Here is a 26,185-nt window from a genome sequence, read left to right as displayed (position 1 = left end):
TGTGTCCGAGGGTCTGGTGAGATCTAGGTCCTCAGCAGATGCCAGAATCTCCATCACATCCTAAGACACAGAGCTTGTAGGTAGCAGTGGTGTGCGTGCTTTGGATTTCTCTCACTGCTCCTAGGGTTTCCCTGGCTGGGAGGACTTCACTGATTCAGTCTCCGGGACTGAGGATGAGTGTGAAGACCTACAACCAGCAGCTTTGGGCTCTTCAGCCATTGGTGGGTGTCATCTTTCCGACTAGCAGAAACTTGGGAAGGGAGTGACCCAAAGAGACCCCTTCCTAGCGAGAGGAGCCGAAGAAGACTTACGCTTCTCCGGCTCAGAAGTGGGGACTGATATCCCCAATGGTTGGGGAGTGGGTGGGGGTGGGGGGGTGTTGCTCCCGAAGTAGGTGGTGCAGGAGCAACAGGGAGGGAGTGCCCCCCCACCATAAAGGGGGCAGGTGTAGTTTACTGGCTCTGAGATGTGACTGAGAGGTGGCGGAGCTGATGGGGCAAAACTGTTGTAGTGGCGGTGTAAAACGATGTCAGACATACAGAATGTAGGTGTTCAAATTTCCTCTTAGCCTCAGTGTAGGTCAGTCGGTCCAGGGTCTTGTACTCCATAATTTTCCTTTCTTTCTTTCTCTCTGCAGTTGACACAGATGGGATGGGGGTCACATAGAGTATTGGGATGTGATGGGCATCCGCAAACTTGACATGTGGGGCTGGAAGTACAGCGGGAAGACATAAGGCAGAACTTCCAGCATTTAAAGCATTGCATTGGGGGATGGATATAGGGCTTCATGTCACAGCGGTAGAGCATCACCTTGACCTTCTCGGGTAATGTATCACCCTCAAAGGCCAAGATTAAGACACCAGTGGCAACTTGATTATCCCTTGGACCCCAGAGGACATGCCGAACGAAATGTGCACCTCACTGCTCAAATTGGCGCGCAGCTCATCGTCAGACTGCAAAAGAAGGTCCCTGTGAAATATAGACCGTATTTAAGCTCTTATGGGGTGTGATGGTTACAGAAACATCCCCCAGTTTGTCACAAGCGAGTAACGCCCGTGACTTGGCAGAGGATGCTGTTTTGATCAAGACTGACCCAGATCTCAATTTCGACAATCCCTCCACCTCCCCAAACTTGTCCTTTAAGTGCTCTACAAAAAACTGAGGCTTCATCGTCATGAAAGATTCCCGATCAGCTCTTGAACATACAAGGTACCGGGGCGAATAAGAACTGCTGCCATCCTTAGCCTGACGTTCCTCCCATGGTGTAACCAGGGAGGGGCACAATTTGGGGTCGTACTCCCGTGCATTGAATTGAGCCCGTGAAAGCTTAGAGACTGCTGGTGTTTGACCACCAGCAAGAGATGATGTACTACGCTTCATCGGGTGTCATCCGCCCTGATGCCACCCATTCTGACCAGGGGCCATCCCCATGGGCGCCACCCCACCACAGCAAAGACCACCTGACAGGATGGCAATTGCTGGGAGTCCCAATGCCCCAGGGTGACTGGCATCTACTCTTTGGCTGATGTGGGGAGTTAATGGCGCAAGCATCAGCAGAGCAATCCCTATGTGGTCAGGGGGCTATAACCAACAGGGTACATGGCAGCCCCACCACAACGGACTGGCTAACGTGCTGGATATGAGGTGCAAAGAAGTTCACGGTCATCATCAGTGAAGAAAGCGACACTGCATAGTGCATGGTGGAAAATGCACCCATGAAGCTGTCTTCACCCATGAAGCTGGAGAAGATGGAGAATGAGTGGGACTGCAATGCGACGACAAGAATGTGGGCTAAAGATCTCACTGCACAATGGACACGATGCACCATGTAAGGCGCCCTTCCCCAATTGGCTCGCTCTTTTGGAAAATTTAGAAAGATGGAGGTCAAACCCAACGGGGACCATCACATAAAGGCCAAAACGTGTGAAACTCCTTTTAGTTGCCCCTGCCTCTTACGACTGGCAGGAATACCTCGAGTCTATTCTAGCCCCCAAAGCCACAACAGGGGAGGGGGAGGGGGGGGGGAGATTGACGGGGGGGGGGGGGAGGGGGAGAGGGTTGAGGGAGTGTTGGACATCAATGCCTCATTAGAGAAGATTGAGATTGCAGATTTGGCTGCTCTGTCAAGCAGGAAAGGTGATGATATGATGACAGAATACAATGCTGGAATAATCACAAGTGTTTTGGATCGCATCATTTGGTGCACACTGTCAAACATGGGGCTCTGCAGCAGATGACCCATACATGTTCGAATGTTGACTCAATGACACTGTCAATTACAGCAGCAGTGAGCACGACATCACAGAAATTGGACTGTGGATTAATGGAAGTGTGTTTCTTGGTCAAATGAATCACAATTCTTGTTACACCAGGTCAATGGCCATGTCCTGATACGCCAAAACTGGGTGCACAGCTGTTGGAAACATGCACAGTTGCATGGATGCAGGCCATTGGGGGCAATATTATGATATGCAGGATATTCACCTGGGCTACCATGGTACCTGAAGGTAGTAATCAAAGGCACCATGATGGCTGCGGACTGTGAACATTACTGTGGACCACCCACATGCTTTCATCCTTGACGTTTCCCCTAACAGTGATGACAACTTCTAACAAGAAGGCCAGAATCGTGCACCAGTGCTTTGAGGAACATGACAGTGAACTCACATTGTTGTGTTGGTCACCAAATTTGCCTGATCTGAACCAGTGGAGAACATGTGGAATGATATTGAGCACTAGCTCCATGCTCTGGGAATCTACCAATGACTTAGTCATGCCACAAAGAGCTACTGCTGTACTTCATTCCAAAAAGTGAACCTACATGCTATTAAGCAGGTGATCATAATTTTTTAGATCATCAGTGTATAAGTGCACCGAAGATTTCATTTTCCTCTTCTTTCCATTTTTATTTCAAACTGAAATCTTTATTAAGCATCATTTCATTCAATTGCTGTTTATAAACCATCTTTAAAAGTTGTAATTCTGATACTTGAAGTTGTATCTTCCCCTCACATTCATATTGACCATCTATCAACAAACCATTGTACTTCACATGAAGATTCTGAACTAAGATTTTACCTCAATTACAACAAAATTAATTAAAAGAAATTAAAATTATTCTTATCTTGAAATATTGGGCAGTCTTGGCTCGAGACTGCATCGTTCCCACAGCGGTTGATGATACAGTGGGATATGGGCAATCAGTCCCAGGTTCATAGGCTACTTTTACACATTTTCTGCCAGTTTCTTCACGTCTGCAACTCAATGTTATGTGGTCAAATTGCTGTCGTATGTATCACATAATAGTTTTAGGTATGTAAGGTTGACCCAAGTCAGAGGAACAATGCCGTGACATACTCAGGTAGTGACAGAGAACTGATGGTCTATTCTGTATCTCTCCATTATTTCTTCATATTCTTTGTAACATGTCAACTGCTCCCTTTGACACCCATTCTTGTTCAAGTTCAGAGATATTCATTTCCATTATATTGCAGCACATGACCATTTCCTTGCTTAAGATGAGGGAGTTGTGAATATCAACAACTATCTCAAATTCACCAAAACTCCATTTGCTTTACTCTGTCACTTTCAACCCACAAGGAACAATTTCACAATATTTTAGTCATTATTAAGATACCTGCAATTTCCCTCTACACCTGCGTGAATATGAAAATGGGAGACTTAAATTTCCCCTCTCCCCCCCCCCCCCCCCCTTTTCCTCTTTATAACCAGAAACAATTTTAATCAGACTAACAGGATGACTAGCCTGCTGCAGTCTTTTTGCTGAGTGGATGTGAATACTCCCAGATGGTACACCCATCACATTGGGAATATGGTGTTGTGTATGGGATTCACAATGGTGTTCCCACAAAGCAACCAGGGATACAAAAATCCACCCAGACAGAGCTCCACCTGCCTGGATAACCCTTATACAACTGAGGGCCCAGCTCAGGAAGCCTGTGTTCATCAAACTCATACACAACCAACGAACTCGGAGCTTCCCAAGGTATTTACCATTTGGCACAATCCAGTGGGCACATGTAGCTTACTGAATGCCAAGGATGTGATATTGCAAACAAAAACTGAAATCCAGAAACAAAATGAGTTGTCTGCTTAGGTAAAACAATTTACAATAAGTGCACAGAAAGACTAAGATTTTAAGACCTTCAGATGTTACAACTGCATAAGCTTTTGATCAAAAACAGTTTTATTTAACAATGTTTCTAGGCTGTATACCTCATTGTCCATTATGGAAAAATAAACAGTAATGCATGATATGATAAACGAAACATACACAGATGTCTAGTTTTCCCACTCAGTCCACCAATCTTGCAACTGCAAGCTTCTGTAACAGTGTCATGGCTGGAAGAATACCAGGGAACTGACAACTCTTCCATGAATAAGAAGCACATAACTAGACTTCAAACCATGATGATCGCACACTAAAACCTACCTTAAGAGAATTGAGGTCAGAGGTTCATGTTTCATCAACATGTGTGTCGCAGCCCAATGTCAAGGAGATCAACTGCAGTAATTGTCTTCTAAGACAACACAAATATATTCTGTGTGTTGCCTGCTTAAGGAAGCCCGTTGTACAACTGCCTCCACCAGTCAGGTTGTTGTGGATGGAGTGATATCTGCTGATCCACTATGCAGTCAACTACGAATTTTCTGGATTCGACAGCCATATGAAGTAGTAGTTCATAATTTAATCCACTATCTTTCCAACAAAACAAATAATGACAGTATCACCTCAACAGCTCCAGTCTTCGGCAGGATTCAGGAGATGTCTTAATATGACATTTTTCCACAAGATGGGAAGCTGACCTTTCTCCGAGAATTAAAAATAACTAATAGGATTGTGGATTGTGTGACATGCCTCAGTACACTATTATTAATCTGAGCCTCACTAGCATTTGTGCCACAGGTGAAGCCAGTGTCCCCACACAGAAAGAACAGTTGCAAATTGCACTGCATCCCACACGGTCCCTTTTAGGTGGCAGAAGGATGACACATTACTGTTTTCTGCAATTGTCTAAGCTCACTCTCTTGAGTTTAGCTAGCTATCTATTTTATTACTGCAGTGAAAATGCATCAATCACCTCTTTCTAAATTTCTCACTATGGTTTCCCATACAATTTTGTGGACATCATGGATTACGTCCCTTATCACTATACAATTTACTACTACCTTTTATAGTTATTCTTAATAATTCAAAAACATTTCTCCTTTGATCGTTTTTCTTTCAGCGGGCCTGCATGTGCACTGATACACCAAACGTGTATCAGTTAGAAATGGTAGAGAGAAGCAAAATGTCCTCTGTGTCATTGAAAAAACAGTCACTTCCATTTTAGTACTATCCTTACTCACCTTTTCTTCATAGCGTCTATCTATTGAACAGATGTGCCAGTAATCTGAAAATGGGCATGCTTTGAACACAGGTACTAGGATCTTTCTCCACATTTATCCTGAATACTCTTCTCTTCCATCGTAATACGGGACCAGTTTCATTAGTATGGGTTTTGTCTTTCTTTCCTCAGGTTGGGGATACAGTTATGGATCAGAGGGATTCCGAATTACAGAGTGACACCATGCATAGAGGGAACTGATAACATGCTCAAATGGACACAACTGAATAGAAAGAAAAAAATATGATGAGTAGCAGCACAGCAATTAGATGGAGGAGACTGGGGATCAGATCTTTAATCAGATACTGATCGTCAAAGCATGAAATATGGGCTCATATTTTGAGGAGGAACACCAATCCACACAAAGTGTTCCAAATGAAGTAACAAATGGGTCTTGATAGCAAAAATAGAACTCTGAATAAACAAATAAAAATCAATTTAGCACGAATAATGTTGGAATAGTAGAAGATTACATTGGAGATCAGATACTCATTCTCTCTGCCATTGGTGATGTGATCACAGAAAGGTGTCAATAAATGCATGGAATGGGCAGGATACAAATGGGCTGTACAAATAAATGAAGTTAGGTACTGAGTCCGACCTCCTAAGGTGGCATAATGTTGTGAAGAATTACACAAGATACGGGTACAGCTACTCAACCTTGTAAACAAGCTTTGCTTTCCATTTTCTAATATCTGCTATATTCTGTTGTTCTAAAGAGAAAGTTATCAATGTTAATATCAATGTTCTTGGAGCTTTTCTTTCCAAGGTTTAGTAAAAATGTGTCTTACTTTGATGTTCAAACACTGGAAACTCCAGGATGGAATAATGACAACATTATGGAAAGGAGGGATTGCTACTCATCATATAGTGGAGACGCTGAGTCACAGACAGACACAACAAAACGACTGCTAAACCAAGTGAGATTTTGGCCAAAAAGGTCTTCTTCTAAAGTAAACAGAAAAAAAACACACACACACACACACACACACACACACACACACACACACACACACACACACACACACACAAGCGCGCGCGTGTGCGCGCGCCGGACTGCACGCAACTATGAATGATGAGAAGGCCAATCTTGTGGCGGGGGGGTAAGGAGGAGGGTTGGGGTGGAGTGGGGTGGGGTAGGATAGCAGGGTAAGAGTAGGGACAGTTAAGTGCTGCTTATGGAAGCATATAGGGACATGATGGGGACAGGGTAGAGCACTAGGTGAGTCGGGAAGTTAGAGGGGGTTGCGCGGGGAGGGGGGGGGGGGGGGGGGTGGGGAGCAGGAAGGAGAGAAGTAAACAGACAGTGGGTGCATTGGTGGAATAGAAGGCTGTGTAGTGCTAGAGTGGTAGCAGGCAAGGAGACGTGGGTGGTAACTAACAAAGATTGAGGCAAGGGGGATTTCGGGAACATAGGCTATTTTGCAGGGAGTTTTCTCACCTGCGCAATTCAGAAAAGCTGTTATTCATAGGAAGGATCCTGGTGGCGCAGGCTGTGAAGCAGTCACTGAAGTGATGAATGTTGTATTGGGCAGCATGCTCAGCAACTGGGTGCTGCAGCTGCACAATTTGTTAGTGGCCATTCTTGGAGTCAGACAGCTTACTGCCAGTCATGCCCATGTAGAATGCAGCACAGTGGTTGCAACTTAGCTTGTAGATCACATGACTGCTTTCACATTTAGTCCTGCCTTTGATGGAGTAGGTGGTGACAGGATGATTGGGTGGGGGGGGTTATGGTTCAGGTCTTGCATCTAAGTCTATTACAGGAACGTGAACCATGATGCAAGGGCTTGGGAGCAAGTGTGAAGTAGGGATGTGTAGGTTCAGTGGGCTGCGAATACCACTGTGGGAGGTGCAGGATGGATACCGTGTAGGGTATTCCTCATTTCAGGGTATGGCAAGAGGTAGTCAAAACCCCAGTGGAGAATACTGAATCATATTCTCTGCCAGGGTTGCTCCAGTCCTTGGTAGTACTGAGACATGAGAGGAATGCCGCTTTGTGGCTGGACAGTGGGACTTTTGGAAGTGGTGGGTGACTGGAGAGATGAGGCATGGAACATCTGTTTCTGTACAAGGTTGGGAGGGTAATTTTGGTCTGTGATGGCCTCAGTGAGACCCATGGTATATTTGGAGAGGGACTGCTCATCACTGCATGTGGCACTGTGCATGCTGCTATACTTCATGAGTGGCAGCTGTTGAAGTAGAGGTACTGCTGGTGGTTGGTGGGTTTGATATGGACAGAGGTACTGATGTAGGCATCTTTGAAGTGGAGATCAACATTGAGGAAGGTGGCTTGTTGGGCTGGGGAGGACCAGGTGAAGCAAATGGTGGAGAAGGTGTTGAGGTTCTGAAAAAATGTGGATAGGGTGTCCTCTCCCTCGATCCAGATCACGAATATATTATCAGTGAATTTGAACCAATGAGGGATTTGGGATTCTGTGTGATTAGGAAGATTACTCTAAATGGCCCATGAATAGGTTGGCATAGGATGGTGTCATGCACGTGCCCATTTCTGTACCACAGATTTGTTTGTAGGTGATGCCTTCAAAGGTGAAGTAATTATGGGTGAGGATACAGTTGGTGATGGTGACCAGGAAGGAGGTTGTAGATACCCAATACATCAGATGTTAGGAAAGGTAGTGTTCAATAGTGGCTAGGCCATGGGCATTAGGGATGTTAGTGTAAATGGAGGTGGCATAAACAGTGACGAGCAGGGCACCGTATGGTAAAGGAACACGAACTGTGGGGGGTCAGTGGAGAAAATGGTTGGCATGTTTTATATAGGAAGGTAGGTTGCAGGCAATAGGCTGAAAGTGTTCATCTACAAGAACATAGCTTCTCACAATGGGGGCACAGTAACTGGCCACTATAGGGTGTCCTGGGTGGTTAGTTTTATGGACTTTAGGAAGCATGTAGAAGGTAGGAGTGCAGGGAGTGGTAGGTATGAGGAAGAGAGACAGACTCGTGGGAGAGGTTCTGGAATGGGGTCACTGTGGTACACTGTGTAGATACACAAATCTGACAGCTGTGGAGTCATTCCATCAGGTAATCCCTGTGGTTTAAAACCACAGTGATGGTGCCTTTGTCTGCAGGTAGGAGTATGAGGCTGGGATCAGATTTTAGGTGGTGGATTGAGGTTCTTTCTGTGGATGTAAGGTTAACTTGCATGTTGAGGGATTTGGGGAATGATGGTGAGGCAAGGTTTGAGGTTGAGAAATCCTGAAATGTTAAAAGGGGTGATTTTGGGGCACTGGGGTGACTCATGGTTGGATGGGGGAGTGACTTGAGATAGGCAGGGTTCAACATTGGTTTTGGATTGAGTCTGATTGGTAAGGTTGGTGGCAAAAAATGTTTCCACTGTAGGGACCGGTGGAAGTAGAGGTCTTTAGCAAGTCCAGCATGACTGAATTTGGGAGTAGGGCAAAAGATAAGGTCTCTATAAAGGACTGATATTTCTGTAAGACCAAGGCTTTTGGATGAAAGGTTCATGACTGTGTTTCAGGCCTGTTTAGGTTCTGCTTTCTGCATGGTAGTGGGAGGGAGTTTCTGAGGGTATGGTAAATGTAGTAGGTCTGCAAGGCAGGGTTTGTCAGCTATGAGGGGATGTGGAGGAGGTTTGGAGGCTGTTGTAGAGGTGATGGATGGTGGTAATCCAAGGTAAGAGAAGAAGGTGAACAGGCTGTAGAGGTTTTTCTTTTGAGGTGGCATTGTGCATGCTGCTATAGCTCCTAGACTGCAAGAGTTTCAATGTGAGAGATACAGGAATTTAGAATTGCAGTGCAGGAGAATTTCACAGAAGCAGAGGATGTATCACAAGGTGTTTTTGGCCTGATTTACATGGTTTTGCAGTAGTAGGTTGGTGACAGTGAAGGACTGGTGGAATGTGAACAGATGAAGGTCATTGTGGAAGGAGGGGTTGTAGCTGGAGATGGGTAATTCGATGGTGAGGCCATTTGGGGAGATTCCACGCACCAAACAACAATGCAGGAATAGTATGTGGGACTGCGTTCTGGCTGAGGATAAGGAAACTTCTCTATATCAGTGCAGATGGAAGGAGCAAGGATCCACTGTGGAGGATAAAAACGCTTAAAAATATGTAAATCGTGTAGAAATGTGTGCAAAAACAATCACAAAGATACAGAAAATGCATAAAAATACATGGAAAAAAAACAGCCAAAGGATGGAACGAATGAAGTATGGATACAAGGCGAAACCTGAGGGAGTAGGGCCAATAGTGAAAGTCAAAAACAAACTGAAATTGACATGAAAACACAATAGATCAAAGATAAAAATAAATAAAAAGATGATAATTCGGGTGCAGGTTGGTGGGTGAATATACACTCCTGGAAATGGAAAAAAGAACACATTGACACCGGTGTGTCAGACCCACCATACTTGCTCCGGACACTGCGAGAGGGCTGAACAAGCAATGATCACACGCACGGCACAGCGGACACACAGGAACCGCAGTGTTGGCCGTCGAATGGCGCTAGCTGCGCAGCATTTGTGCACCGCCGCCGTCAGTGTCAGCCAGTTTGCCATGGCATACGGAGCTCCATCGCAGTCTTTAACACTGGTAGCATGCCGCGACAGCGTGGACGTGAACCGTATGTGCAGTTGACGGACTTTGAGCGAGGGCGTATAGTGGGCATGCGGGAGGCCGGGTGGACGTACCGCCGAATTGCTCAACACGTGGGGCGTGAGGTCTCCACAGTACATCGATGTTGTCGCCAGTGGTCGGCGGAAGGTGCACGTGCCCGTCGACCTGGGACCGGACCGCAGCGACGCACGGATGCACGCCAAGGCCGTAGGATCCTACGCAGTGCCGTAGGGGACCGCACCGCCACTTCCCAGCAAATTAGGGACACTGTTGCTCCTGGGGTATCGGCGAGGACCATTCGCAACCGTCTCCATGAAGCTGGGCTACGGTCCCGCACACCGTTAGGCCGTCTTCCGCTCACACCCCAACATCGTGCAGCCCGCCTCCAGTGGTGTCGCGACAGGCGTGAATGGAGGGACGAATGGAGACGTGTCGTCTTCAGCGATGAGGGTCGCTTCTGCCTTGGTGCCAATGATGGTCGTATGCGTGTTTGGCGCCGTGCAGGTGAGCGCCACAATCAGGACTGCATACGACCGAGGCACACAGGGCCAACACCCGGCATCATGGTGTGGGGAGCGATCTCCTACACTGGCCGTACACCACTGGTGATCGTCGAGGGGACACTGAATAGTGCACGGTACATCCAAACCGTCATCGAACCCATCGTTCTACCATTCCTAGACCGGCAAGGGAAGTTGCTGTTCCAACAGGACAATGCACGTCCACATGTATCCCGTGCCACCCAACGTGCTCTAGAAGGTGTAAGTCAACTACCCTGGCCAGCAAGATCTCCGGATCTGTCCCCCATTGAGCATGTTTGGGACTGGATGAAGCGTCGTCTCACGCGGTCTGCACGTCCAGCACGAACGCTGGTCCAACTGAGGCGCCAGGTGGAAATGGCATGGCAAGCCGTTCCACAGGACTACATCCAGCATCTCTACGATCGTCTCCATGGGAGAATAGCAGCCTGCATTGCTGCGAAAGGTGGATATACACTGTACTAGTGCCGACTTTGTGCATGCTCTGTTGCCTGTGTCTATGTGCCTGTGGTTCTGTCAGTGTGATCATGTGATGTATCTGACCCCAGGAATGTGTCAATAAAGTTTCCCCTTCCTGGGACAATGAATTCCCGGTGTTCTTATTTCAATTTCCAGGAGTGTATGTGATGGAGGATGACAGCTGATGAGACCGGATTAGGTGAGGTTAGTAAATTAATACTGGAACAAGAGTGCGGGGTGGGGTGAGGATTGGGAGGACGCAGGTTGGTTGGTTGATTCGGGGGAGAGGACTAAACAGTGAGGTTATGGGTGCCATGATGTAGGATGGAAGAAATCAGGGAAAAAACAGCACAGTCCAGTCAAGAGGAAGGGATAATATGCAAACAAAGAGGGAAAAAAAAACATCTGGGAAGCAGAAAGAGGAAAGAACAGGAGGGAGGTGGTTGGAAATAGGGAGAGCAGGGTGCCACAGAAGCACTATGTGCACTGGGGCAACAGCAGCACCACTGAACTGTCCCGACACACGCACACTATAACATACTGTTACCACGATACAATGGGGACAACACCAGGGGAAGAAGACAAGGAAAGGGGAAACAAAACAGCACAACAGACCAGACAAAATGCAGGGAAAAGGTGGGGAGAACCTGGCAAGGTCAAGGCCTCCATAACCAATGTCTACACTAACTGAGGGACTCAAATTCCATAGGAAAATTCAAGGATTTATGCCAGAGAGTACAAACCACTTTTGTGAAGAAAACCAAGGCCAGACATAACCTACATAATCATGCAAGGGCCATCCACTAACGCCCGAGACTAGGGAGGAGAGGGCATATTTAGTGTGAAAGGCCCAAAGATGGGGGCAGACCCGCAACATATGGATCACCATGCACAGAGCCCTGTGACTACAAAAGGGGAGCAGCTCATCGCAGAGTAAAAAACATGGGTCAACATAGTATGACCAATGAAGGCAGAGGATCCTGGTTTCCTGCCACGAGAGGTAGAGGGAAGAACGCCACACAGTGGGGGTCAATTCCGCAGTAAACACCCAACATGTGGCAGGCAAGAGATGGTGTTCCATGCCAACAGAAGACATGAAGGCATATCCCACATGGTCAGTGGATTTGGAGTAATCTGTGTAAAAAAACAATGACATCCTGAAACTCCCATAAGAGCATTCAGAACAAACAACATAACACCACTGAAACAATGGAGGCTTTTGGACCCCAAAAGAGTCCCATCCAAATCCATGGCCGAGGAACCAACCAATTGGGGAGTGGTTGCTTGGGAGGGAAGAGGACATGGAGGGGAGATGGAAGTCACGGAGGAGAGAAGCGAAGGGGAGCCCAACCAGTATACCCACCCGAGGGCAAGCAGTAGGCGGGCAATGGCCTGAAGCCACAGAAAGAATAGACTGGGGAGGGGAGAGGAGGGGAGGGGGGAGCAGATAGTGATGGTATAGGAAACCAGGAGCTGGGACTTCCGAATTGAAAAGGGAGTGATCCCAGCATCAACCAGAAGACTACCGACAGGGCTAGTGCGAAAGGCACTGGTGGCTAAATGGATACTGAAGTGTCGGCAGAATTGCCAACACTGTTTTTAGAGGAGGCCGAAATGCACGCTATAAGCTCATGCAGGCTGGCGTGAGGTCTGAAACAGGATACGTAATGAATGCTATAAAGAAAAGTACGTAGCTTCTGGAATACTTAACTTTAATCCACATTTGTAAAACGTTGCTCTTGATGATACAGAAGTATTATAGCAATTGAATACAGCGCCTTGCTAGGTCGTAGCAAATGTAGCTGAAGGCTATGCTAACTATCATCTCGGCAAATGAGAGCGTAATTCTCAGTGAACCATGGCTAGCAACGTCGGCTGTACAACTGGGACGAGTGCTAGTACGTCTCCCTGTAGCTGCCATTCCATAGAGGCTACAGAATGGCAGCTAGCCCAAATATAGAAATCATTCACATATACAGCAGTGGTGACCAACAATTCAGCAAAGGCCACAATTCCATTAATAGCAATTAGAGAAAGGAGGACACTTAGTACAGACTCTGAACAACTGATGGGACAGGAACAGGTGAATAAAAATTGGGAGGAGGCCCCGAAGAGCCCACGCATGGAGCATAAGCACCATGATGTGTCATAGGCCTTACGAAGATCAAAGAAAACTGTGACAAGATGGCGGCATTGATAGAAGGCCTGCCGAACTGTGGTTTTGAATTGAAGCAGATGATTAATCGTACACTGTCCCTCCCGAAAGCCGCACATGTAAGGAGATAAAAGATCATGAGATTCAAGTACCCAACTGAACTGATGAGCTGCCATCAGTTCTAATAACTTGCATGGTCAAGTTGATGGGCTGACAGATCCTTGCTGGGGTTAAGGACAGGAACCACAATACTGTTGCTCCACTGAGAGGGGAAAATGTCTTGGAGCCAAACACAGTAAACAGCTAGAGGAGATACTGTCGTTGTGGAGGATTGACGTATTGAAGTAATTGGTTATGAATAGAATCAGGGCGAGGAGCTGAATCATAGCAAGAAGAAAGCACCAAAAGAAGCTCCCATTCAACAAAAGGTTCATTGTAGGATTCAGCCCAACAAGGGGTAAAACATAAGTGGGAAGCTTCAGCCTGCTGTTTTTGGAGGAGGAAGGCAGCTGGGTAGGAGGCTGACACTAATGCCATCACAAAATGTGTCACGAGGTTTTCTGCCAGAACTAATGGATATGTACAAAGTCCACCTGGAAGGGCCCAGAATGTAAGACTGCCACTGACAACCTTGGAGGGTGTTGAATGTAGCCCACACCTGTGACAAGGGGAAAGGGAAACCTAAGGAGGAGGCAAAGTGTTCCCAACACGCCCATTTGCTCCGTTTGATTAAGTAACAAGCTTTGGCGCAAAGACGTCTGAAGGTAATAAGACTAGCGGAGGACGGGTGCCACTTAAGATGTTGCAAGGCACAGTGACGATCACAAATAGCAGCAGCTATGGCCATGTTCCACCACGGAACTGGTCAACGGCAAACAGGGCCCGTTAAGCAGGTAATGGCAATGCCAGCAGCGCAGATTATCTTATCAGACAGATCACAAATGACTGCATCAATACAACTGAACAAAGAAAGTGGAAAAACAACCTGGGAGGTATATAGAAGCCAATCAGCATTATGGGAAGCCCAGTGGGATACCTGGTCATTGGGAGATGGGAAGGGAATGAGAGAATCAACGGGAAGTGGCCACTACCACAGAGGTCATCATGTGGTAAACAGTGTAAGGAAAGAAAAAAGGGTGGGGGAGTAAAAGATTAATGGCAGAAAAAGGGCAATATGTAGCACTAAAATGAGCAGGCAAACCATTGTTACAAAGGCACATATCATGGTATACAAGAAATTGGTCAATGAGGAGCCCCTGACTATACGACATTGGGCATTAACATATCCGAGGAGGAGGACAGGAGAGGAGAGGAGAGTTGCTGAAGGAGGGCAGTTAGGGCAGCAGATGTAGGTGGCCTATCAGGAGGGAGATACGGATTGCAAACCATGAAGGCTGAGTCCAACTGGAACCGAGAAGCAAACAGTTTCCAATGGGGTACAAAATGGGATCCACGCACTAACAATACCCGTATGGACCAACATGTAGATGCCACCAGAAGCCCTGAAAGGGCTCACCCGGTTCGGACAGAACGCATGGAACCCATGAAGGGTTAGTGAGTGAGCATAAGTAAAATGAAATTCCTGAGAACAACACAAGCTGCCTAGTAAAAGGCAATAAGGAACTGCAACTCTGGGAGGTGACAGTAGTAGCCATCACACTTCCACTGAATAATCATGGGGCAGTTATCCAAATGTGGGCAAATTGGCTAAAGCCAATCATGCCACTGGGTCACCATCCATCACCAATGACGATGGGGTGACATCCATAAATAAGATGTCATTCTCAGGTTGAGAGGGGGAGATGGCTCTGGGGACACCGGGGGGGGGGGGTGGGGGGGGGGCTTGTCCTGGGCTTATGTTTCTTCCTCTTCTCTTTTGTAGGGTGAAGAGAGAACGGCACAGTGACAGTGCAGGCTTCTGCAAGGTCCAGAACGGTAAGAGGGCGGGCGACCTTGGGGCGCACACACTGTGTGTCCCATGATGGAACTGTTGCAGCTGGCCTCTGGCCTGAGAGAACCTGGGGGGAGCGGTCCCAGGAGGGAGCCCCATCACCAGCAGGCACTGAAGAAGCAAGGCACTTCTTGGGCCTGGGAGAAGGAGGGGCACCCAGAGGGGAGGGCGTGGGAAGAGCAGGAGAGGGGAGGAGAGGAGAGGGGGATGGGACTGGTGTAAGAAAGAGGAAGGAGGGGGGAAAGGACGTAACAGAGCCAAAGTAGACGTCATAAACACAGGATGAAGTCAGTCAAATTTCTGACATGCCTTGTATTTTCTTTTCTTTTTTATAGGCCAGACAACCTGCTGAACGTCGAGGATGATAGTCAAGACAATTTACATACAGGGGTGGCAGAACACAGAGGCTCCCCTCATGGAATGGGTGTCCACAGGCACCACAAAGAGGGTCCATCGTACACCAGGAAGATATGCCAGAAATGCAAGCACTGAAAGCACTTTATGGGTGGCAATATGTCAGCTTCACATGACACTGATGACACAAAACCTTGACCTTCTCTGGGTGGGTATCTCCCTCGAAAGCCAGAATACAGGCAGTTGTCCTCACGACATTTCTGCACACACCCAACAAAATGAGTGCCCCATTGATCTTGATTGGCCTGGAGTTTCTCATCAGTTTGAAAGATGAGGTCCTATGAAAGTGACTCCCTGAACCATATTCAAAGGCTTGTGAGGTGTAATGGACACTGGGATATCTCCAAGATGATCAAAGCATGAAGAGCTGCAAATTGGGTGCCAGAAGAAGTTTTGAACAACAGGAAACCCAACTGCAACTTACTGAGAGACTTCACTTCACCAAACTTGTCCTCAATATTTTTCCACAAAAAGTAACAGCTGTGTGGCAGTTAATGTGTCCCCATCTGTCTTAGTACAGACCAGGTAGCGGGGAAAGTGTTTCACCCCAAGCCGGCAAACCTGGCCCTCCTCCCAGGCTGTAGCAGGGAAGGCCACGAGGTCATAAGAAGTACCATTCAATGATCTGTTACTACTTCCAGAGAGCCGTAGAAGAATGGCCAGATTTCTGTGGCTGGATATGTGTCATGCACAAAGCATCCACCCTGATACCACCCACCTGGATTAGGGACTCTCCCCATGGGCGCCACCCAGTCACAGCAAGGACCGTCTGACACAGAGGCTATTGCTGGGAGTTCCAATGCTCCAGGACGATAAGCAGCTACTCCTAGGCATGCATAGGGAAGCAACAGCTCAGGTATCAGAAGTGTGAGCCCTGTATTGTCAGGGGCCTAGCCAAATGTGTACATAACAGCCCCGCCACATGGACTGGCTACACATGCTGGTGACCTAGTGGAGTGGAAGGGGCTACAGCAGGGGAGGAAGGCGGAGAGGAATCCGAGCCGTAGATGTTAGGGAGGGAGATCTTCCATGCTATGGAGACAAAATTTAGAAGTGGAGGTCAAATCCCAGAGGCGGACCAAAAACGCCAAAGAGGAAGGATGACAGAGAAAAGGCAAGTAGCACAAAATCGCAAGGAACACAGGAAACCTGGTGGATAGCTAGGTCAACATAAGTGAGAACACAGAGAGAGGGGAAAAAAGAGGCAGAGGGAGAGGCACGGGGAAGGAAACACGGTCTAGGAAGAAAGAATGGGTTGCTATAGCTCGGGGCCCCATGTGTGCCATGCACACAAACCCATGAAAGAACCATGAGAACTGGGGGGTGGGGATGGTGGTCGGGGGGGGGGGGGGGGGGGAGGCTGGTTGGGAGGACGAGGTACAATTTTGCGTGGCACAGGAAGGTACAAAAAATGGAGAGTGATGCAGGAGGAGAGGTCAATCTGAAGGTCTAGGATTAATGATAATGGTGGGAGTCATGTGGGACATGAGATGCTGCTGCAACAACAATCAGCCAGGTCATGAAGCCATGTGTTGTACGTGGATGAGGCGGTTGATTCAGTGTGGCTTTATAAGTCAGGGCATATGGTGCACTTTGGAAGGTGACATGTACAACACAGGAAAGGAATAGAAGGACACTGAGTAATGTAATGCAATGGAAAATAGTAACAAAGGAAAACAGCACTGGCTTACGGGATGGAAGAAAATCCATTACGCAAAATCAAACAATGGAAAATCCAGTATGGAGTAATAAATATATCATGGAAAAATAGGTTGCTACTCACCATACAGTGGAGTTGTTAAGTCACAGACAGGCACTCTAAAGTGGATAGGTGGTTTAAGGACAGGAACTAACAAAGGTCGAGGCAGGGCAGGGGTGGAGGGAGAATGGGGGTTATAGGAATGTAGGATATATTGCATGAAGAGTTCCCACCGGTGCAATTCAGAAAAGCTGGTGTTCGTAGGAAGGATCCAGATGGCACAGGCCGTGAAGCAGTCACTGAAGTGAAGAATGTCGTGTTGGACAGCATGCTCAGTAACTGGGTGGTCCAACTGTCTCTTTTACACAGTTTGTCAGTGGCCATTCATGCAGATAGATAGCTTGTTGGTAGACATGCCCACACAGAACACAGCACAGTGGTTGTGGCTTGGTTTGAAGATCACATGACTGCTTTCACAGGTAGCCCTGCCTTTGATGGGTAGGTGATGCTTGTGACCAGAGTAGAGTAGGTGGTGGTGGTGGTGGTGGTGGTGGTGGTGGTGGGAGGATGTATGGGACAGGTCTTCCAAGATCTTGCATCAAGATCTATTACAGGGACGTGAGCCATGAGGCAAGAGATTGGGAGTAGGGGTAGAGTAGGGATGGACAAGAACAAGCAATCTATCCTTATCATAATAATATTGTCAGTTCACTATAACCAAAGGCTTCACATCACAATGTAACTCTTACAGGCAGTGGGACCACCCATCTCCAAAAACTTTAGTGAGCTAATGGTATGCATGTGTGTACATCCAGCATCTCCTCCAAAACCACTGCATCAATTTCAATCAAATTTGGTCAATCAAATTTGGCAAACAAACAAAAAACTTCACATGTATCAGCACTGTGGAGTAGCACAAGCAATAACACACTTTTCTTCAGCCCCTGTCATACAGGCTACCCAGTATAACATGCATGTTGTGTGGCAGTCATACCAGCCTGCCATGTCAACCTGCTTTGCAGATCAACCTACAGATCAAGATCAGAAAGGGTTTTCTGCCCCCTGAAGTGTAGACTGCCTTGCATGAATGCTGTGTTGTGTTCGAGTAGAGTCAGCCTGGGTTATCAACATACTTTACAAGGCAGCCTATATGTCGGGGGCAAAAAACAGTTTTAAAGTTCAGACACGTATGCTACCCTTCACAACAGGCATGTTGTGGGAGTAAAAACAGCCTGCTTTATTGATTGTTTTGCAGGAGCTATATGTGCTAATGGACATGGCTGCAGGAAGGCTGAATTTGATAGAGGGGGGGATGGGCAGAGAGGGAGTGGCAAGAGGGGATGTATAGGGAGAAGCAGCAGGAGGGGATGGACAGAGAGATGGGAAGAGGAGGAGAGAAACAGAAAAGTGGGGAAGGAGGATGTAGACAGAAAAGTGGGGAAGGAGGATGTAGACAGAAAAGTGGGGAAGGAGGATGTAGACAGGGAGGGGGGAAGGAGGATGTAGACAGAGAGAGGGGAAGGAAGATGTAGATTGATAGATGTGGAAGGAAGATGTAGATAAGGAGGGAGAAGGAGGAGGATGTGGATAGGGAGATGTGGATGTGGATAGGGTGAGAGGCAGGAGAATATGAATGGCAAGAAGTGGGGAAGAGGAATGGATACGGAGACAGGGACAGGAGGGGAGTGGGGGGGGGGGGGTGAGGGATAGGGTGAGCAGGCCAGGAAGAGATGGAAACAAGGATGGGGCAGGAGGAGAGAGAGAGGAGGAGGTTGGTTTAAAAGGGGGAGGGGGGGGGGGACCAAACCACGAGGTGATCGATCCCTTGTTCCCATTAAAATAATTCCACAACGGTGGGAATGAGACTACACAAAACAGAATGAAAGGAAAAACCACAACAATGACTGAAGGGCAACAAACACTTAAATGGAAAAAAGGGGAAAAGAAAACCACAAAGATGGAAGAAACAGGTAGAAGAGCTTAAAACAAGAAAGCAGATTACCATGGCTGGCTGACCATGTGGATAAAACGAAAAGACAGCCACTCGGCAACACATTAAAACGCCCACCCTGAAAGCACTAGGGTGGAGGACACAAAGGGACAAAGGACATGTGCTAAAACTTAGAGGAAATGATAAAACTTACCCTATCGAATAAAACATAAAACTAAAGCTGCTGTTGAGGCAATGTTGCCCAACACCGAAGGCAGGGTGCTGGGAAAGATAAAAGTCCACTGCACAGCAGCTAAAAGAGGGCAGTCCAGCAAGAGATGGATGACCGTCATTTGTGAGCCACAGCGACACCGAGGTGAGTCCCCGCAACGGAGGAAGTAATCATGCATCATCCACGTATGGCCAATGTGCAGCCGACAGAGAACCACAGAGTCCCAGCGGGAGGCGCACACGGATGTCTTCCACACATTCGCACTTTCCTCAATAGCACACAGCTTGTTGTGCGTACTAAGGTTATGCCATTCCATCTCCAAAAGCCACAGAACCTTGTGGCATAATACTGAACACAGGTCAGTTTCAGAGAAGCTCATCTCCAAAAGCAGTTTCTATGTATCCTGTTTGGCCAGCCTGTCGGTAAGTTCATTGCCTGGGATTCCGACGTGACCTGCAGTCCAGACAAACACCACTGAACGACTGGGCCGTTTCATGTTATAGATGAACTCCTGAATAGTCGCTACCAAAGGATGATGATGGTAGCACTGGTTGATAGCTTGTAGGCTGCTCAAGGAGTCAGTACACAGGAGAAATGACTCAGCTGGGCATGAGCAGATGTGCTCAAGAGCACGAGAGAAGGCCGCCAGCTCTGCAGTGAAAATACTGCAGCCATCTGGCAAGGAGTGCTGTTCATGTTCTCCATGAACATAGGCAAAGCCAACGTGACCATCAGCCATCGGTGTAAACCACTTCATGACCCTAGTACATGTCGAGAATCAAGAGGCAGTGACAGTGGAGAGTCGCTGGGTTAACTGAGTCCTTAGGGCCATGTGAAAAGTCCAGGCAAAGCTGCGGCCTAGGTGTACACCATGGAAGTGTACGTGAATGAACCTCAAGTATACAGCCAAGGACTCCATTCGGAGAGAAGGGATTGCACATGAACTGCAATTGTAAGCCCTGAACTGGGCTGCCGATGCGGGTGATGAACCGCCGTGGGCGGGAAAAGGAGACGGTAATTCGGATGCGCAGGAGAACTACGAACGTGTGCAACATAACTGGAGAGCAATTGCACACGCCTAACCTGCAATGAAAGGTCTCCGGCCTCCACCAGGATGCTGGTCACCGAACTCTTCCTAAAAGCTCCTGTATCTAGGCAAAAGCCACAGTGGTGCACTGGGTCGAGTAAACGCAACGCTGAGGGTGCCACCGAACCATAAACCAAACTCCCATTGTCAAGGTGGGATTGAACAAGGGCTCTGTAGAGTTGCAGCAGCGTAGAGTGATCTTCACCCTAGTTGGTGTTGCTCAGGCAGCAGAAGGCACTGAGATGCTGCCAGCACTTCCGCTTAAGTTGACAAAGGTGAGGAAGCCAAATCAACTGGGTGTCAAAAACCAGTCCTAAGAATTGATATGTCTCCACTACAGTGAGTGGATCATGAGTTCTGGTTCCGGATGAATGGTGCGATGCCGACAGAAATGCATAACACATGACTTTGTGGCCAAAAACTGGAAACCGTGAGCTAGAGCCCATGACTGCGCCTTTTGGATGGCTCCCTGTAGGCTCCGCTCAGCAGCACCAATACTGGTGGAGCAGTATTAGATGCAGAAGTCGTCTGCACACATAGATGGTGAGACGGATGGCCCTACAGCTGCTGCTAAACCATTAATGGCCAATAAAAATTGAGATACACTCAATACGGAGCCCTGCGGGACCCCATTCTCCAGGATACGGGAGGCACCAACGTGGACACAGAAAGTACGAAGCGACAGGAAATTTTGGATAAAAATTGAGAACAGGCCTCGGAGACCCCACAGTGGGAGGATGAGATTGACAATCGGAGAGGGGGAGGAAGAGATGGGCAGAGAGATTGTGGGAGGGGAGGGGAGGGGAAGGGAGGGGAAGGGAGGGAGGGAGGGATGATGACATGTGCAATATATTAGTCCAAAATTTACACAAAGTATGTTGCGGGGAAAAAGCTAGTTCTGCAAATAAAATGCTTCATATCTCCATATTCCAACACAATAAGGTCTGTCCCTTACACATTGTGTGCACTTTTAAATTGTCTTACACCTCATGACATGCAACCCTTCACTGAAAGTCTCCAAAACATGTTGTCTACAAGCATATGTGTGATAGGACACAAAGGAATCTTCAAGACAGCAAAAATAAGGACATCATATATTTCTAGGTCCATGGGCACTTGTCTCTTCATGTCGTGAGAGATGGCATGAAGTCATGTTAGCTGCATCATCAAATCTTAAGTTTTCCTAACATAAATTATTATTCAACTTTGTGGTAAATTATTAATTGTAATATCCAGCCTGCTGCATCATTATCTGTGGCAAAATCTGCAAGATGCTACTTGTACTGCTGATCAACTGTCAGTCAAGATTTACATTTCACTAAATAATGTTGAAGTGGATGTCAACTGTGATAATGCAAAATTTCTCCATAATCAATGTCCCCAAGCGTAACAAAAAATAAACAATGAATCATGGAATCTTTATTTCTGAAACAATAAACACTAAAAATAAATTCTTAGTTTCAGCAAGATGAAGACGTTTAACGTTAGGAAAGGTTCACAAACAATATTATAAAAATGGGAAATGAATTACTTACTCGGACCTCTTGCTGTCTCAGATAGAGAATGTCCACAATAGCTTGGAAGCCTGAAACATTATTTGGATGACAGAAGTGCAAGACACCAGGCCATGACCTAAGTACTGACAGGAGTGCTAAACGGCTGCTTACAAACTTCGAAACTCTGTCTTCTCTGAAAAATGCAAAAGCAGTAAAAGAAGTCTGCAAACACATTGGTGTGGTGTAAAGATAGGACATATGACATAACATTTTAAAATATCAACTCTCTCGATTAGGTATTTTCTTGCATACTGACAGCAAAATGAGCAATGGAACAAGAACATATTCAGTTGGGCAATACACAAATTTAATAGCCAGATTTAATCTCAGACTCTTTGATTTGTTTTTAATTTACCCAATCACAAGAGAAAGGATACAAGTTAAACATGGAAAGGAAGTTATACACTTTGAAGATGGCAAAACAGGTGGAAACCTACTTCGTAGTCCTGACCAGGAGAAAGAATGTTCAGAAAACAGCCTACTTATAGCTATGATTTACAATCATGAATACTACTAATAATAAATTATTGGTAATACATAGGTCACAGGAAACAACGGGGCACAGTGCTGGGGGAATGGTGTGGGCAGGGGAGCAGGGGTGTTCGCCTCAGGAGGGCAGAGGGGTGCAGAGGAAAAGGAGAGGACATGGGCAGTGGAGTGCAGCAAAGGGGTGGCGGTCGCGAGTCGTAGCAGAAGGGGGCTCGGGTGGTGGGACAGGGAGGGAGGGAAGGAGGGAGGGAGACTGAAGGAGGGGAACTGAGGGAGAGAGGGAGGGAGACTGAAGGAGGGGAACTGAGGGAGAGAGGGAAGGAGACTGAAGGAGAGGAACTGAGGGAGAGAGGGAAGGAGACTGAAGAGAGGAATTGAAGGATTGAGAGGGCTGTGGGGAGGGGATGAGGGAGGTGGGAGAGGGATAGGGGAGAGTGATGGGCAGGGGAGGGTGGAGGGGGAGAGGGGGAGAGAGGGGGAGAGAGGGGGAGAGAGGGGGAGAGAGGGGGAGAGAGGGGGAGAGAGGGGGAGAGAGGGGGAGGGGGAGAGGGGGGAAGAGAGGGGGTGGAGGGGGAGTGAGGGGGAGTGATGGTGGAGGGGGAGTGAGGGTGGAGGGGGAGTGAGGGAGAGTGAGGGTGGAGGGGGAGAGGGGGTGGAGGGGGAGAGGGGGTGGAGGGGGAGAGGGGGTGGGGGGAGAGGGGGTGGGGGGGAGAGGGGGTGGAGGGGGAGAGGGGGTAGAGGGGGAGAGGGGGTGGGGGGGAAAGGGGGAGAGAGGGTGGAGGGGGAGAGAGGGTGGAGGGGGAGAGAGGGTGGAGGGGGAGAGAGGGTGGAGGGGGAGAGAGGGTGGAGGGGGAGAGAGGGTGGAGGGGGAGAGAGGGTGGAGGGGGAGGGGTTGGAGGGGGAGGGGGAGAGAGGGTGGAGGGGGAGGGGTTGGAGGGGGAGGGGGAGAGAGGGTGGCGGAGGAGAGGTTGGAGGGGGAAAGAGGGTGGAGGGGGAGAGAGGTTGGAGGGGGAGAGAGGTTGGAGGGGGAGAGAGGTTGGAGGGGGAGAGAGGTTGGAGGGGGAGAGAGGTTGGAGGGGGAGAGAGGTTGGAGGGGGAGAGAGGTTGGAGGGGGAGAGAGGTTGGAGGGGGAGAGAGGTTGGAGGGGGAGAGAGGTTGGAGGGGGAGAGAGGTTGGAGGGGGAGAGAGGTTGGAGGGGGTGGACGGGTGGAGGAGGAGAGGGAGTGGAGGAGGAGAGAGGGTGGAGGAGGAGTGGGGGTAGAGGGGGAGAGGGGGTGGAGGAGGGGAGGGGCAGAGAGGGTGGAGGGGCAGAGGGGGTGGAGGGGGAGAGGGGGTGGAGGGGGAGAGGGGGTGGAGGGGGAGAGGGGGTGGAGGGGGAGAGGGGGTGGAGGGAGAGAGGGGGTGGAGGGGGAGGGGTGGAGGGGGAGGAGGGGGAGAGGGGTGGAGGGGGAGAGTGGGTGGAGGGGGAGAGGGGGTGGAAGGGGAGGGCGTGGGAGTAGAGGGGTGGGAGGGAGGGTTGTGGGGGTGGAGAGGGTGGGAGGGAGGGCATGGAGAGGGGGTGGGGGTGGTGAGGGTGGAGGGGGAGAGAGGGTGGAATGGGAGAGTTGGTGGAGGGGGAGAGGGGGTGGAAGGGGAGGGCGTGGGGGTAGAGGGGGTGGGAGGGATGGCGTGGGGGTGGAGAGGGTGGGAGGGAGGGCGTGGAGGTGGAGAGGGTGGGAGGGAGGGCGTGGAGAGGGGGTGGGAGTGGTGAGGGTGGAGGGGGAGAGAGGGTGGAGGAGGAGAGAGGGTGGAGGAGGAGAGGGGGTGGAGGGGGAGAAGGGGTGGAGGGGGAGAGCGGGTGGAGGGGGAGAGCGGGTGGAGGGGGAGAGTGTGTGGAGGGGGAGAGGGTGTGGAAGGGAGGGGAGATGGGGAGGGAGGGGTGATGGGGAGGGTGGGGTGATGGGGAGGGAGAGGTGATGGGGAGGGAGGGGTGATGGGGAGGGAGGGGTGATGGGGAGGGAGGGAGGGAGCAGTTGTGGGAGGGAGGGGAGGATGGGGAGGGAGGGAGGGAGGGTAATGAGGTGGGAGGGAGGGGCGATGAGGTGGGAGGGAGGGGAGGATGAGGAGGGAGGGGCATGTAGGGGGAGTGGGGGAGGGAGTGGGGGAGTGAGGGAGGGGCATGTAGGGGGAGAGGGGGAGGGAGTGGGGGAGGGAGGGAGGGGCATGTAGGGGGAGAGGGGGAGGGAGTGGGGGAGGGAGGGAGTGGGGGAGGGAGGGAGGGAGGGGCATGTAGGGGGAAAGGGGGAGGAGTGGGGGAGGGGGATGTAGGGTGAGAGGGTGGGAGGGGCATTATTTGGGAGGCAAGGTGGGAGGGAGAGGGGCATTAGTTGGCAGGCAAGGTGGGAGGGAGAGGGAGGGAGGGGCATTAGTTGGGAGGCAAGGTGGGAGGGAGAGGGAGGGACACTGGGAGGCAAGGTGGGATGGAGAGTGAAGGAGCAAAAGGGAGGGAGGTGGGCAGGAGGGCGAGGGAGGGGAGGAGAGCGAGGGAGAATGTAGGGCGACACGGAGAGGCAGAGGAAATATTGAAGTCATCACAAGGAAATTAATGTAAAATCCCAGAACATATCAAAAACTCTACGCCTGCTGCAAAGCACACGATATATATGAGTGATGTGACTTAAGGATGCACTGTGCATTAAATTTCTTAGTATCAACGGCAAACTGTAATTAGATAGCAGTCACAACAATGCACATAGAAAACATTTAAGCACATGCAGCAGCATACAAGTAATTGGAGTTTCCATGTATTGGTCAGTGGTTTATGTTTTGTAATGTACTATACCTTATTGTACAAATATAGGTACATACTTATGACAGTATTATCTGCACACTGATTGGCAATGCCTGGGCAAGACATACATTAAATACATCTTCTGCTGACATGTAACTGTGCTATCTATAATAATGATGTTACATTAAACACAAGCAAATTTGTACTAAGCAGTGGTTTTCATGAATACTCAGGTACACTGTTCTGGAAAGCCAGAGGAATGTGCTGAAACACTGGCAAAAGCTGTGGTCATATCTTACCGAATGCCCCAGGTCAGAAACATCAGTGTCTCAGTTCGAAGGAGATTAACAAACTGGTATTTTAATAACAAGGACTTTGGTTCAATGTATCTGGTATCGAAATTTTCATCTGTTGTCTTTATGAGTCCGGACATTGTTGCCAGATAACCTCTGATATAATTGAAGTCACTTTCAAATATAATATATTAAAACCTATACCAAGTATTTCACATCTGATAAGTTCTACACCACATTAAGCCCACCCACCAACAGGAAATTCTCAACCACTAGAAACACCTATAGAATGTTCTAAAAATATTCTTAAAAACTAAAAGAAAGCACTTACTTTGCACTGTTTGCAGCTCGACTGCTACAATCTACATGAAAGTCACAGTATGGAGCTGCTAGTGTAGACAGGAAGATACTTGCTCGCCTTCGTGTGCTGGGATGGTTCAAGAGGAACAATAGCACTCCTGAAAGTGTCTCACTTATACGAGGCATCTGACAACTCAATACATTCCGAGATACTGCTGCAACACCCCCACATTCAATAAATAATGGTGAATTAAGGACACCTACAAAAGAAATTAAATTTGGTTAACAACCACTTCACTCAGC

The 26,185-nt window shown here is 48.6% G+C and overlaps 1 protein-coding gene across 1 annotated transcript in view; it reads right to left on the bottom strand.

Moving 5' to 3' along the window:
• LOC126183257 (rapamycin-insensitive companion of mTOR) overlaps nt 1-26,185 on the bottom strand; it is a 253,190-nt gene that overhangs the window by 180,616 nt on the left and 46,389 nt on the right. Inside the window, exons 6-7 of the mRNA XM_049925073.1 lie at nt 25,914-26,142; nt 22,010-22,163 (exon numbers count right to left, since the gene is read on the bottom strand). Of these exons, the coding sequence (XP_049781030.1) occupies nt 22,010-22,163; nt 25,914-26,142 (383 nt within the window). The remainder of the gene's footprint in view (nt 1-22,009; nt 22,164-25,913; nt 26,143-26,185) is intronic.

The sequence above is a fragment of the Schistocerca cancellata genome, chromosome 4 (assembly GCF_023864275.1).
Source record: "Schistocerca cancellata isolate TAMUIC-IGC-003103 chromosome 4, iqSchCanc2.1, whole genome shotgun sequence".
In the NCBI taxonomy this organism is placed as follows: domain Eukaryota; kingdom Metazoa; phylum Arthropoda; class Insecta; order Orthoptera; family Acrididae; genus Schistocerca; species Schistocerca cancellata.
This window is presented reverse-complemented; position numbering and strand designations above follow the sequence as displayed.